We start from the raw sequence: 13,443 nt of genomic DNA on the forward strand, positions 1-13,443 counted from the left end.
CTAGAGACTGGCTAGGCCACTCCAGGACCTTAATGTGCTTCTTCTTCAGCCACTCCTTTGTTGCCTTGGCCGTGTGTTTTGGGTCATTGTCATGCTGGAATACCCATCCACGACCCATTTTCAATGCCCTGGCTGAGGGAAGGAGGTTCTCACCCAAGATTTGACGATACATGGCCCCGTCCATCGTCCCTTTGATGCAGTGAAGTTGTCCTGTCCCCCAAAGCATAATGTTTCCACCTCCATGTTTGACGGTGGGGATGGTGTTCTTGGGGTCATAGGCAGCATTCCTCCTCCTCCAAACACAGCGAGTTGAGTTGATGTCAAAGTGCTCCATTTTGGTCTCATCTGACCACAACACTTTCACCCAGTTGTCCTCTGAGTCATTCTGATGTTCATTGGCAAACTTCAGATGGGCATGTATATGTGCTTTCTTGAGCAGGGGGACCTTGCGGGCGCTGCAGGATTTCAGTCCTTCACGGCGTAGTGTGTTACCAATTGTTTTCTTGGTGACTATGGTCCCAGCTGCCTTGAGATCATTGACAAGATCCTCCCGTGTAGTTCTGGGCTGATTCCTCATCATTCTCATGATCATTGCAACTCCACAAGGTGAGATCTTGCATGGAGCCCCAGGCCGAGGGATATTGACAGTTCTTTTGTGTTTCTTCCATTTGCGAATAATCGCACCAAATGTTGTCACCTTCTCACCAAGCTGCTTGGCGATGGTCTTGTAGCCCATTCCAGCCTTGTGTAGGTCTACAATCTTGTCCCTGATATCCTTGGAGAGCTCTTTGGTCTTGGCTATGGTGGAGAGTTTGGAATCTGATTGATTGATTGCTTCTGTGGACAGGTGTCTTTTTTACAGGTAACAAGCTGCGGTTAGGAGCACTCCCTTTAAGAGTGTGCTCCTAATCTCAGCTCGTTACCTGTATAAAAGACACCTGGGATCCAGAAATCTTTCTGATTGAGAGGGGGTCAAATACTTATTTCCCTCATTAAAATGCAAATCAATTTATAACATTTCTGACATGCGTTTTTCTGTCTCTCACTGTTCAAATAAACCGACCATTAAAATTATAGACTGATCATTTCTTTGTCAGTGGGCAAACGTCCAAAATCAGCAGGGGATCAAATAATTTTTTCCCCCACTGTAAGCTGTAGCTCAGTGGGTCTACTTTGATTAGTATATAACACATGTGGGTTCTCTAAGTGCACATGTACTCTGGAAACAGTTAGTCTACCTCCTTAATGGCACCCTATTCCCTACATAGTGCACTACTTTCGACCAGGGTCCATAGGGTAGTGTACTATGTAGGGAATAGGGTGCTATTTGGGACACATACTCTTGTGTCCCAATAGTATATATTGTGTCCCAACTGTATCTATTACATACTGTAATAGATACAGGCTTTCCAGTTGATCTACTGTAGCTCACTCCAGTAACATTCCCTGCTGCTACCCACTCTGTCTCTGATCAGTTGAGAAATCTGGCGTGTTCAAGTGTAAACCGGAAAATAGGCCCTACAGGTGAGTGATGTTGATGACTGATGTTGCCCAGATGTTATCCAACTTTAGCCTACCACTTACTATCTACACCTTTGTTCTCTCTCTTTCTGCCACATGGAAATAGAAAGGCCTGCATCCTTCACAAGGAATTCATTTATGAGCCAGCAAATGGAGACTTCTGTACTTTCTCGACGGTAGAGAAAACACATTAACACAAATACGTGAGAAAGATTATGGGCTAATGTAGCGTGAGGAATTCAGCCAGGTGTGTACAGAGCTCATGCAACGTACCTTACCATGTTTATGGAGGATTACAGAGTATGTTTTGCAAGCGGTGATAAACTGATGTCACAGGTACACATCCCGTGGAGAGGTGTTGGACAGGAGATGTTTTGATGGTGGTAACAGTGTGTGTGTGTGTGTGTTGTGTGTGTGTGTGTGTGTGTGTGCGTGCGTGCGTGCGTGCGAGTGTGTGTACATACGTTTGATGAGAGCCTGTAGGGAGGTGTAGACTGGTAGATGTCATTGTGGTAGGTGTGTGTGCTGGGGCAGCGTGCAGTAGCCTGTCTCTTCCCTCGGCCCACAGAGCGACTCTGCATCATACAGCGGCCCACCTCCGCTGGCGTCTGCTGGGGGGCAGAGAATGGATAGCACTCCTCTGTCACCACACTAAGAGAGAGAGAGTGAGAGAGAGAGATGGAGACAGATAGATGATGAGAGATAGAGAACATAGCGTATTCAATAAATCATTAACTCACAGCTAAAAAAACTAAAACTGACCCTTCATTTTATCATGAAAAAATATTTTGCCCGGTGTCACAGTGAAATATGTCCTACCCTCTGCGTCTCAGGTACCACCAGGCTCCGTCGATACGTCCTCCAGCACAGCCCCCTTGGTTGCGCGTGTCACAGGAAATGAGGTTCTGGGGCGACAGCTGAGGGGTCATGTGACCCATCGACTGGATGGAGATTCGATCCGATGCCACCGCTGAGCAAGGGATAGAGAGATAGAAAGAAAGAGAATGTTTTAAAATAAATTCTGTGAAATGTCCTAAGAAATGTTCTGTGGGAATGAGATGGAACTTCAAATAAGTCCTTTTATGACCATTTTACCAGCATCTTTCCAGTATTTTGCAATATTGCTACATTTTCTTTACCCACATTTACCAGTACTTTACAAAAATTCCAGTAATTCACCAAAATACCAGCATTTTACCAGTATTCTACCAGCATTTTGCGAGCCTTTTGCCAGTATTTTACTAGTACTTTGTCAATATTTTGCCTGTCTTTACTTGCATTTTGCCAGTATTCTGCTAGTATTTTACTAGCAATTTGTGTCTCACCTGCAGTGGAGAAGGCCCAGGAGGCAGCGCAGTTGCCCTGGTCCAGAGGTTCATGGATCTTTCCAGGCCACTTCTCTGCTGCGTTGAAGTACTGAGGCAGACGGTCATTCTGAGTATCCATATTCACCTGAGCATGGGGATAGCAAGGAGGAGGAAAAACAGGAATTAGCTAATGTGCAGTTTCAATCCTGTTTCAATATACTTGACCACCTATATAAATATATAAGTATATATATATAAGTATATAAATACAATTAATTATTACTCACAAAACCTACAGTAGGTGTTCCAGCGGCCAGACGATAAGAGACTGACAAACCAACAACAAGAGGAGGCTGACAAACCAACAACAAGAGGAGGCTGACAAACCAACAACAAGAGGAGGCTGACAGACCAACAGCAAGAGGAGGCTGACAGACCAACAGCAAGAGGAGGCTGACAGACCACCAGCAAGAGGAGGCTGACAAACCAACAACAAGAGGAGGCTGACAAACCAACAGCAAGAGGAGGCTGACAAACCAACAGCAAGAGGACGCTGACAAACCAACAGCAAGAGGAGGCTGACAAACCAACAACAAGAGGAGGCTGACAAACCAACAACAAGAGGAGGCTGACAAACCAACAGCAAGAGGAGGCTGACAAACCAACAGCAAGAGGAGGCTGACAAACCAACAACAAGAGGAGGCTGACAGACCAACAGCAAGAGGAGGCTGACAGACCAACAGCAAGAGGAGGCTGACAAACCAACAACAAGAGGAGGCTGACAAACCAACAACAAGAGGAGGCTGACAAACCAACAACAACATAGTTGTTCCCTACACAAACCAACAACAACAACTTCCTAATGATGCTTTTGTGTGGAGCGCGCTCAGCGCATGGTGATTAATTATCCACAATATGTCACGTCCTGACCAGTAAAGGGGTCTATTTGTTATTGTAGTTTGGTCAGGATGTGGCAGAGGGTATTTGTTTTCTTGGTTTTGTGTATGTGTTTAGATAGAGGGATATTTTGTGTAGAGTGTTTCTGGGGTTTATTGGTGTAAGTGTCGATGTAGAGGGGGTAGTTGATTTAGGTGGTTCGGGGTGTGTGTGTGTATTGTAGAGGGGTATTTGATTTATGTGTTCCGGGGTGTTGGGTATGTTCTTGTGTTTGTATTTCTAAGGGGCTGTTCTAGTTTTGTATTTCTGTGTTGGCCTGGTATGATTCTCAATCAGGAACAGCTATACATCGTTGTTGCTGATTGAGAGTCATACTTAGGTCGCCTGTTTTCACCTGTTAGTTTGTGGGAAATTGTGCTGTGTATAGCTTTGTACCTTACCGGCCTGTTATTCGTCGTTGTATTTTGTATACGTGTTTGTTTTGGGTTTTTCCTTCTTTGTCCATAATAAAGAAGATGAGTGTACATATTCCCGCTGCGTTTAGGTCCTCTCCTTATGACAATCGTGACACAATAGGACTTTCATGAATGTAAATACAATAAGATGACTGTGTATCACACGCAAATCATTAGCAAAAGTCTGTTAAGTTATTCCGGTAGAGATGACTGATTCACAGACGATTAGGACCATTTGGCCTAATATCAGTTTCTGACGTTGTTCCCTACATAGTTCACTACTTTTCACCAGAGCCCTATGGGGCCCTATGGAGCCCTATGAGCCCTATGGAGCCCTATGGACCCTAGTCAAAATTAGAGCACTATACAATGGGACGGAGACAGGCCAGGTATGGAGGTGGGAGGCATGCTTAACCCTGCAGGTAAAGTTGAAGTCGGAAGTTTACATACACCTTAGCCAAATACATTTAAGCTCAGTTTTTCACAATTCCTGACATTGAATCCGAGTAAAGATTCCTTGTCTTAGGTCAGTTAGGATAACCACTTTATTTTAAGAATGTGAAATGTCAGAATAATAGTAGAGAGAATTTATTTCAGCTTTTATTTCTTTCATCACATTCCCAGTGGGTCAAAAGTTTACATGCACTCAATGAGTATTTGGTAGCATTGCCTTTAAATTGTTTAACTTGGGTCAAACGTGTCGGGTAGCCTTCCACAAGCTTCCCACAATAAGTTGAGTGAGTATTGGCCCATTCCTCCTGACAGAGCTGGTGTAACTGAGTCAGGTTTGTAGGCCTCCTTGCTCGCACAAGCTTTTTCAGTTCTTCCCACAGATTTTCTATAGGATTGAGGTCAGGGCTTTGTGATGCCAACTCCAATATATTGACTTTGTTGTCTTTAAGCCATTTTGCCACAACTTTGCTTGCAAGTTTGCTTGGGGTCATTGTCCGTTTGGAAGACCCATTTGCGACCAAGCTTTAACTTCCTGACTGATGTCTTGAGATGTTTGCTTCAATATATCTACATAATTTTCCTTCCTCATGATTCTAACTATTTTGTGAAGTGCACCAGTCCCTCCTGCAGCAAAGCACCCCCACAACATGATGCTGCCAGCCCCGTACTTCACGGTTGGAATGATGTTCTTCGGCTTGCAAGCCTCCCCCTTTTTCCTCCAAACATAACGATGGTCATTATGGCCAAACAGTTATATTTTTGTTTCATCAGACCAGAGGACATTTCTCTAAAAAGTACGATCTTTGTCCCCATGTGCAGTTGCAAACCATAGTCTGGCTTTTTTATGGTGGTTTTGGAGCAGTGGCTTCTTCCTTGCTGAGCTGCCTTTCAGGTTATGTCAACATAGGACTCGTTTTACTGTGGATATTGATACTTTTGTACCTGTTTCCTCCAGCATCTTCACAAGGACCTTTGCTGTTGTTCTGGGATTTTCGCACCGAAGTACGTTCATCTCTAGGAGACAGAACGTGTCTCCTTCCTGAGCGGTATGACGGCTGTGTGGTCCCATGGTGTTTATACTTGCGTACTATTGTTTGTACAGATGAACATGACCCTTCATGCATTTGGAAATTGCTCCCAAGGATGAACCAGACTTGTAGAGGCCTCTTGGCTGATTTCTTTTGATTTTCGCATGATGTCAAGCAAAGAGGCACTGAGTTTGAAGGTAGGCCTTGAAATACATCCACAGGTACACCTCCAATTGACTCAAATGATGTCAATTAGCCTATCAGAAACTTCTAAAGCCATGACATCATTTTCTGGAATTTTCCAAGCTGTTTAAAGGCACAGTCAAGTTAGTGTATGTAAACTTCTGACCCACTGAAATTGTAATACAGTGAATTATAAGTGAAATAATCTGTCTGTAAACAATTGTTGGAAAAATTACTTGTGTCATGCACAAAGTAGATGTCCTAACCAACTTGCCAAAACTATAGTTTGCTAACAAGAAATTTGTGGAGTGGTTGAAAAACAAGTTTTAATGACTCAAATCTAAGTGTATGTAAACTTCCGACTTCAACTGTATGTAGCATTAGAGCATTATGCATGGAACTCTAGCTCTGTTTAGACATACCACACCTGCTGGTACGGCCTTCTCACATTCCTCCTGTTAATATCTCAACTATTCTCCCCAGACAAACACCTGATAGAAAATGTGTGTGTGTGTGTGCTGTGTGTGTGTGTGTGTGTGTGTGTGTGTGTGTGTGTGTGTGTGTGTGTGTGTGTGTGTGTGTGTGAACACTGTAGAAGGTCAAAGTCCAAACCATACCACGGAGTGACTGACACAGCTTGGAGGTGAGAGCACGGTACTGATGTGTTTAGAGATAAGGGCTGTAAGAAATTGGAGACAATTCTGCCTGTGCATGCGTGTGTGGCTGCAACTCCCCAGGCCTCAGTTAGGACTGGGCCTGTCCATTACCCAGTATAAAGACTGTTAGACATGCGGGGACTTAGCTGGGAGACAGACAGAACAGATCGAGAGATTTATGAATAAGCTCTCCTGCTTAGATCTGTCTCCAGGTACAGGTAGGGGCATGTTGGGAGGAGAGGGACAGGTGGATGAGGGAGTGGTGGGTTGGAGAGAATAGAGTTGAAGGGAGGAGGCAGTGGGGGAGTGGGGGGTTGGAGAGAGTGGAGTTGAAGGGAGGAGGGGGTGGGGGAGTGGGGGGTTGGAGAGAGTGGATTGAAGGGAGGAGGGGGTGGGGAGCGGTTGGAGAGAGTGGAGTTGACAGGAGGAGGGGGTGGGCAGGTGGGGGGTTGGAGTGAGTGGATTGAAGGGAGGAGGGGTGGGGGAGTTTGGTCTGGAGGATGTAGGGTGGGAGAGGTGGGGGACAGGGATTGGGAAGGGTAGCACGGAGAGGGGAGGGCCAGTCTGTTGTGTTGTCTAAAATGACTCTACCCCATCCCCCACCTCTACCCCATCCTCAATCTCTATCCTCTACCCCATCATCCACCTCTATCCTCTACCCCATCCTCCACCTCTATCCTCTACCCCATCATCCACCTCTATCCTCTACCCCATCCTCCACCTCTATCCTCTACCCCATCCTCCACCTCTATCCTCTACCCCATCCTCAATCTCTATCCTCTACCCCATCCTCCACCTCTATGCTCTACCCCATCCTCCACCTCTATCCTCTACCCCATCCTCCACCTCTATCCTCTACCCCATCCTCCACCTCTATCCTCTACCCATCCTCCACCTCTATCCTCTACCCCATCCTCTACCTCTATCCTCTACCCCATCCTCCACCTCTATCCTCTACCCCATCCTCAATCTCTATCCTCTACCCCATCCTCCACCTCTATCCTCTACCCCATCCTCTACCTCTATCCTCTACCCCATCCTCTACCTCTATCCTCTACCCCATCCTCCACCTCTATCCTCTACCCCATCCTCAATCTCTATCCTCTACCCCATCCTCCACCTCTATGCTCTACCCCATCCTCCACCTCTATCCTCTACCCCATCCTCCACCTCTATCCTCTACCCCATCCTCCACCTCTATCCTCTACCCCATCCTCCACCTCTATCCTCTACCCCATCCTCTACCTCTATCCTCTACCCCATCCTCCACCTCTATCCTCTACCCCATCCTCAATCTCTATCCTCTACCCCATCCTCCACCTCTATCCTCTACCCCATCCTCTACCTCTATCCTCTACCCCATCCTCTACCTCTATCCTCTACCCCATCCTCCACCTCTATCCTCTACCCCATCCTCAATCTCTATCCTCTACCCCATCCTCCACCTCTATCCTCTACCCCATCCTCCACCTCTATCCTCTACCCCATCCTCAATCTCTATCCTCTACCCCATCCTCAATCTCTATCCTCTACCCCATCATCCACCTCTATCCTCTACCCCATCCTCCACCTCTATCCTCTACCCATCCTCAATCTCTATCCTCTACCCCATCCTCCACCTCTATCCTCTACCCCATCCTCCACCTCTATCCTCTACCCCATCCTCAATCTCTATCCTCTACCCCATCCTCCACCTCTATGCTCTACCCCATCCTCCACCTCTATCCTCTACCCCATCCTCCACCTCTATCCTCTACCCCATCCTCCACCTCTATCCTCTACCCCATCCTCCACCTCTATCCTCTACCCCATCCTCTACCTCTATCCTCTACCCCATCCTCCACCCTCTATCCTCTACCCCATCCTCCACCATCTATGCTCTACCCCATCCTCTACCTCTATCCTCTACCCCATCCTCCACCTCTATCCTCTACCCCATCCTCAATCTCTATCCTCTACCCCATCCTCCACCTCTATCCTCTACCCCATCCTCTACCTCTATCCTCTACCCCATCCTCCACCTCTATCCTCTACCCCATCCTCCACCTCTATCCTCTACCCCATCCTCAATCTCTATCCTCTACCCCATCCTCCACCTCTATGCTCTACCCCATCCTCCACCTCTATCCTCTACCCCATCCTCCACCTCTATCCTCTACCCCATCCTCCACCTCTATCCTCTACCCCATCCTCCACCTCTATCCTCTACCCCATCCTCTACCTCTATCCTCTACCCATTCCTCCACCTCTATCCTCTACCCACTCCTCCACATCTATGCTCTACCCCATCCTCTACTCTATTCCTCTACCCCATCCTCCACCTCTATCCTCTACCCATCCTCAATCTCTATCCTCTACCCCCATCCTCCACCTCTATCCTCTACCCCATCCTCTACCTCTATCCTCTACCCCATCCTCTACCTCTATCCTCTACCCCATCCTCCACCTCTATCCTCTACCCCATCCTCAATCTCTATCCTCTACCCCATCCTCCACCTCTATCCTCTACCCCATCCTCCACCTCTATCCTCTACCCCATCCTCCACCTCTATCCTCTACCCCATCCTCAATCTCTATCCTCTATCCCATCCTCTCCACCTCTATGCTCTACACCATCCTCTCCACATCTATCTAGAATCTAGAATATAAACAGAGTTAAAGACAACACAGTTGGAGAAAGTGGAGTTGAAGGGAGGAGGGGGTGGGGGAGGTGGGGGTTGGAGAGAGTGGATTGAAGGGAGGAGGGGGTGGGGGAGGTGGGGGTTGGAGAGAGTGGATTGAAGGGAGGAGGGGGTGGGGGAGGTGGGGGGTTGGAGAGAGTGGATTGAAGGGAGGAGGGGTGGGGGAGTTTGTCTGGAGGATGTAGGGTGGGAGAGGTGGGGGACAGGGATTGGGAAGGGTACCCCATCCTCCACCTCTATCCTCTACCCCATCCTCAATCTCTATCCTCTACCCCATCCTCCACCTCTATGCTCTACCCCATCCTCCACCTCTATCCTCTACCCCATCCTTCAGCTTTATCCTCTATCCCATCCTCTCCACCTCTATGCTCTACACCATCCTCTCCACATCTATCTACCCCATCCTCCACCTCTATCCTCTACCCCATCCTCCACCTCTATCCTCCCAAGCCCCTCTGAGATGATTTGATTGGCTCTTACATAATCTGTCTGGTTAGAATGTAAACAGAGTTAAAGACAACACATAGCAGAGGGGAGGCTTCCGAGATTATTATCAACAGATCAATACCAGACTCTGCCTGGTAGCCATAGCTGGCAATGATACAGGGCAGGCAAGCATAATCTTTAAATAAAATGTTATATTATAGGTCCCTTTTGATGCACACACTTTTTTTTCAGATTCTTCTCAGGTTTACATAGGTTTGATAAAGTGAAAAACAGACTGTGCTGTCCCTCACTCTGAATGTGAGGCCGCGACACCATGTCTGCATCCCAATTGGCACCCTATTCCCTACATACAGTAGTGCGCCCTATGGTCCCTTACATGGGCCCTCATCAAAAGTAGTCACTTTATAGAGAACAGGGTGCCATGGCATTGGAGATCCATCCCACGAATCACCCAGCCTCACCCAGCCTCAACCTGCCCCCTATCCCACCCTTGCCCTTCCCAGCAGACAGGTCTTCTTACCTGCATCTCGTTCATGCTCATGATGGTCCTGGAGGGCCTCTGTGTCCCCAGGCGATACCTCAGGCCCTCGTCCAGAGACATGCCATAGAACTGGCTGTAGTTTGCTGCCCGCCAGCTAGGGAGAGAGAGGAAAGTCAGGACAGTGAGTGTAAAAAAATGTGTGTATGTGTGTGTATGTGTGTTTGGGTGTGTTTTTAAAACTTCTTCAGGATTGGTGGGTCCCCTGCGGGACGGTTGAGCTAACGTAGGCTAATGCGATTAGCATGAGGTTGTAAGTAACAAGAACATTTCCCAGGGCATAGACATATCTGATATTGGCAGAAAGATTAAATTCTTGTTAATCTAACTGCACTGTCCAATTTACAGTAGCTATTACAGTGAAAGAATACCATGCTATTGTTTGAGGAGAGTGCACAGTTTTGAACATAAAAAGTTATTAATAAACAAATTAGTAGTAGCAGTCTTGATACAAGATTTGGAACAGAAATGCAATGGTTCATTGGATCAGTCTGAAACGTTGCACATACACTGCTGTCATCTAGTGGCCAAAATTGCACCTGGGCTGGAATAGTACATTATGGCCTTTCTCTTGCATTTCAAAGATGATGGTAAAATAAAATACAAAAATAAATGTTTTTTTTTTCTTTGTATTATCTTTTACCAGATCAAATGTGTTATATTCTCCTACATTCATTTCACATTGCCACAAACGCCAAAGTGTTTCCTTTCAAATGGTGCCAAGAATATGCATATCCTTGCTTCAGGGCCTGAGCTACAGGCAGTTAGATTTGGGTATGTCATTTTAGGCAAAAATTTTAAAAAAGGGTCCGATCCTTAAGAGGTTTTTTAAGTGCCCTTACCCAAAATGTCCTCTGTTGACAGCCTGGATCATGTCATTCTCTATCAGACAGGCATCCTGCTCACACTCCCAACGCCCAGTTGTTCCACACGTGCTGTAGGAGGTAGAGGAGGGGAGGGGAGGGGGAGAAAAGCAGAGAGAGGGGAGAGAGGGGCAGATAAAGAGGGGGAAGATGAAAGAAGAGGACAACAGAGAGAGGGTACAAGAGTTAAAGTTAGAATGGACAGGGGTCAGAAGTCAGAACACTGCTTTAGATTCATAGATAATGGCGCCACATTTTATTCATTATAATAATTGGAAGTGTATTACTGTACTGCACAGACTGTAGTTCAAGTGATTGATGTAATGTACTGTACAAAAGCACAACTGACCTTTGTCCACTGTTGTGAAGTAATGATGCTGAATTAACGGAAGGAACAAGGAAAGCCAACAGTCAATATAGAGAGAACGTTTTCAACATAAAACATGTATAAGAAGCTACACTGTATAGCCTAATTCCCCAGGGAGAGACTGAACAAGGGGAACACTGGACTTGGCAAAGAGAGAGGGAAAAGAGAAAGAGAGAGGAGAGCGAATGAAGGGATGAAGAAGGGGCCTTTTAAGGCAACAGAGCACAGAAAAATGTCCATTTTTAGTCCTAAGGAACCAGGGGGGAGTGAATACTAAGCAGTCTGATGGGCGCGATAAGTAGATATTGAAACATGACCGCATGAACATTTTTGTGATCCACTGAAATAGAGCATTTCTACTGTCTGTGCTGTGCTGTGCTGAGTCACTGTGGGGAGGTGTGTGTGCCATGGCCCCCCGAAACAACTAGTAGCTGGACACACACACATACAGTACAGTACAGTCATAGGCCAAAATCACACATTATCCTCTAGTGCACTCCTTTTGATCAGGGTCTATTAGGCTATGGTCAAAAGTAGTGTACTATGTAGGGCATGGGGTGCCATTTGTGACACAGACATGAAGTCTGATAGGCCTACTGTACAACATACTGTAAGGAAGAGAGTGGGATGTAGATATACATTACCATGGTAACAACTCCTTAAACCAGCTTTATATAATATGTTTAGGGTCTGACACCCATAGACTTGCCATAAACATTCACACTAGCTCATGATTCCTAATAACAATCTATGTCTTCACAATAAGTTACAGTGCATACTCACACAGGTGGTTCATATACTGTACTATCTAAAGAAAGATGACGAGGATGACTTAACTTCTTACCTCATCATTATCTTAAGATAATACTAACCCTGGTGCTATCTAGAACGTAAAAGGGTTCTTTGGCTGTCCCCATAGGAGAACCCTTTGAAGAACCCTTTTTGGTTCCAGGTAGAACACTTTCCACAGGGTTCTAGATGGAACCCAAAAGAGTTCTACCTGGAACCAAAAAGGGTTCTACTTGGAACCAAAAAGGCTTATGCTATCGGTAGAGCCGAAGAACCCTTTTGGAACCCTTTTTTCTAAGAGTGTACCTAGAAATCTCAGACTATAAAGTCTATTGGATCTGTGGTCCTATTTTATAGAGTGGAGTCCCTGTCTAGTGCCCCAGTCAGAACCACCGAAACATTCTAATTTAGTCATGCTAGGTCCAATATGTGTATTAGCTAACAAATAACATTCCAGGGACAACATACAGTCAGACACATATGCACACTCAGTGACATAGTGGTTAGAGTGTCTGCCCTCAGATTGGAAGGTTGTGAGTTCAATCCCTGGCCGAGTCACATCAAAGACTGTAAAAATGGGACCTGAAGCGTCTCTGTTTGGCACTCAGCGTTAAGGCGATACATTGGGGGTAAGGCCCTGAGACACACTACTGTCCTGTCCAGGGGAGTAGTTGTACATCAAGCTGCCTCACGCTACAGAAACAGGAGATAGGATTCTGACCTATAAGCCGTTCTGACCCTGCTACCCTGGCACACACCCAAACCAGTGACTGAACCTGAGGCCAACGGAAGCAGTCTGATGGCTCTGCTTGGGGGAAACAGACAGTGACTTTTAACCTCTAACCCCTTCCCTCAGCAGCCCAGAAACATCTAGAAGTCTCTAGTAGTCTCTGTGCCAGGACCCAGACACAGTGGGCCAAAGCAGAAATAAATTAATGCACTGAAACACACTCTGAGGTCTAGGTCTGGTACAGAGTATAGAGACAGACACAGAGGGGTGAAATACGAGGGCTGTGTGAACACTGGGAGACCATAGCTCAGATTCCCCGTCACACTTCACCATTAGAAACAAGAGGCTAGAAATAATACCCAGTAGGGAGATTCTCACCTCTCAGACCACAGATAGGCAGACAGGCAGACAGGGAGACAGGCAGAAACACGAAAAGACATACGAAAGACATGCATGCACACACACACACACATGCACGCACGCACGCACGCACACACACACAAGTCAAAGAAACACGAGATGACTCAA

General features: G+C 46.4%; 1 protein-coding gene across 1 annotated transcript in view; it reads right to left on the reverse strand.

Annotated features, from left to right (window-relative positions):
- Positions 1-13,443, reverse strand: part of LOC115173982 (tubulointerstitial nephritis antigen-like) — a 57,212-nt gene that overhangs the window by 16,830 nt on the left and 26,939 nt on the right. Inside the window, exons 4-8 of the mRNA XM_029732531.1 lie at positions 11,009-11,101; positions 10,149-10,263; positions 2,847-2,973; positions 2,341-2,491; positions 1,986-2,172 (exon numbers count right to left, since the gene is read on the reverse strand). Of these exons, the coding sequence (XP_029588391.1) occupies positions 1,986-2,172; positions 2,341-2,491; positions 2,847-2,973; positions 10,149-10,263; positions 11,009-11,101 (673 nt within the window). The remainder of the gene's footprint in view (positions 1-1,985; positions 2,173-2,340; positions 2,492-2,846; positions 2,974-10,148; positions 10,264-11,008; positions 11,102-13,443) is intronic.

The sequence above is a fragment of the Salmo trutta genome, chromosome 34, assembly GCF_901001165.1.
Source record: "Salmo trutta chromosome 34, fSalTru1.1, whole genome shotgun sequence".
Classification (NCBI taxonomy): Eukaryota; Metazoa; Chordata; class Actinopteri; order Salmoniformes; family Salmonidae; genus Salmo; species Salmo trutta.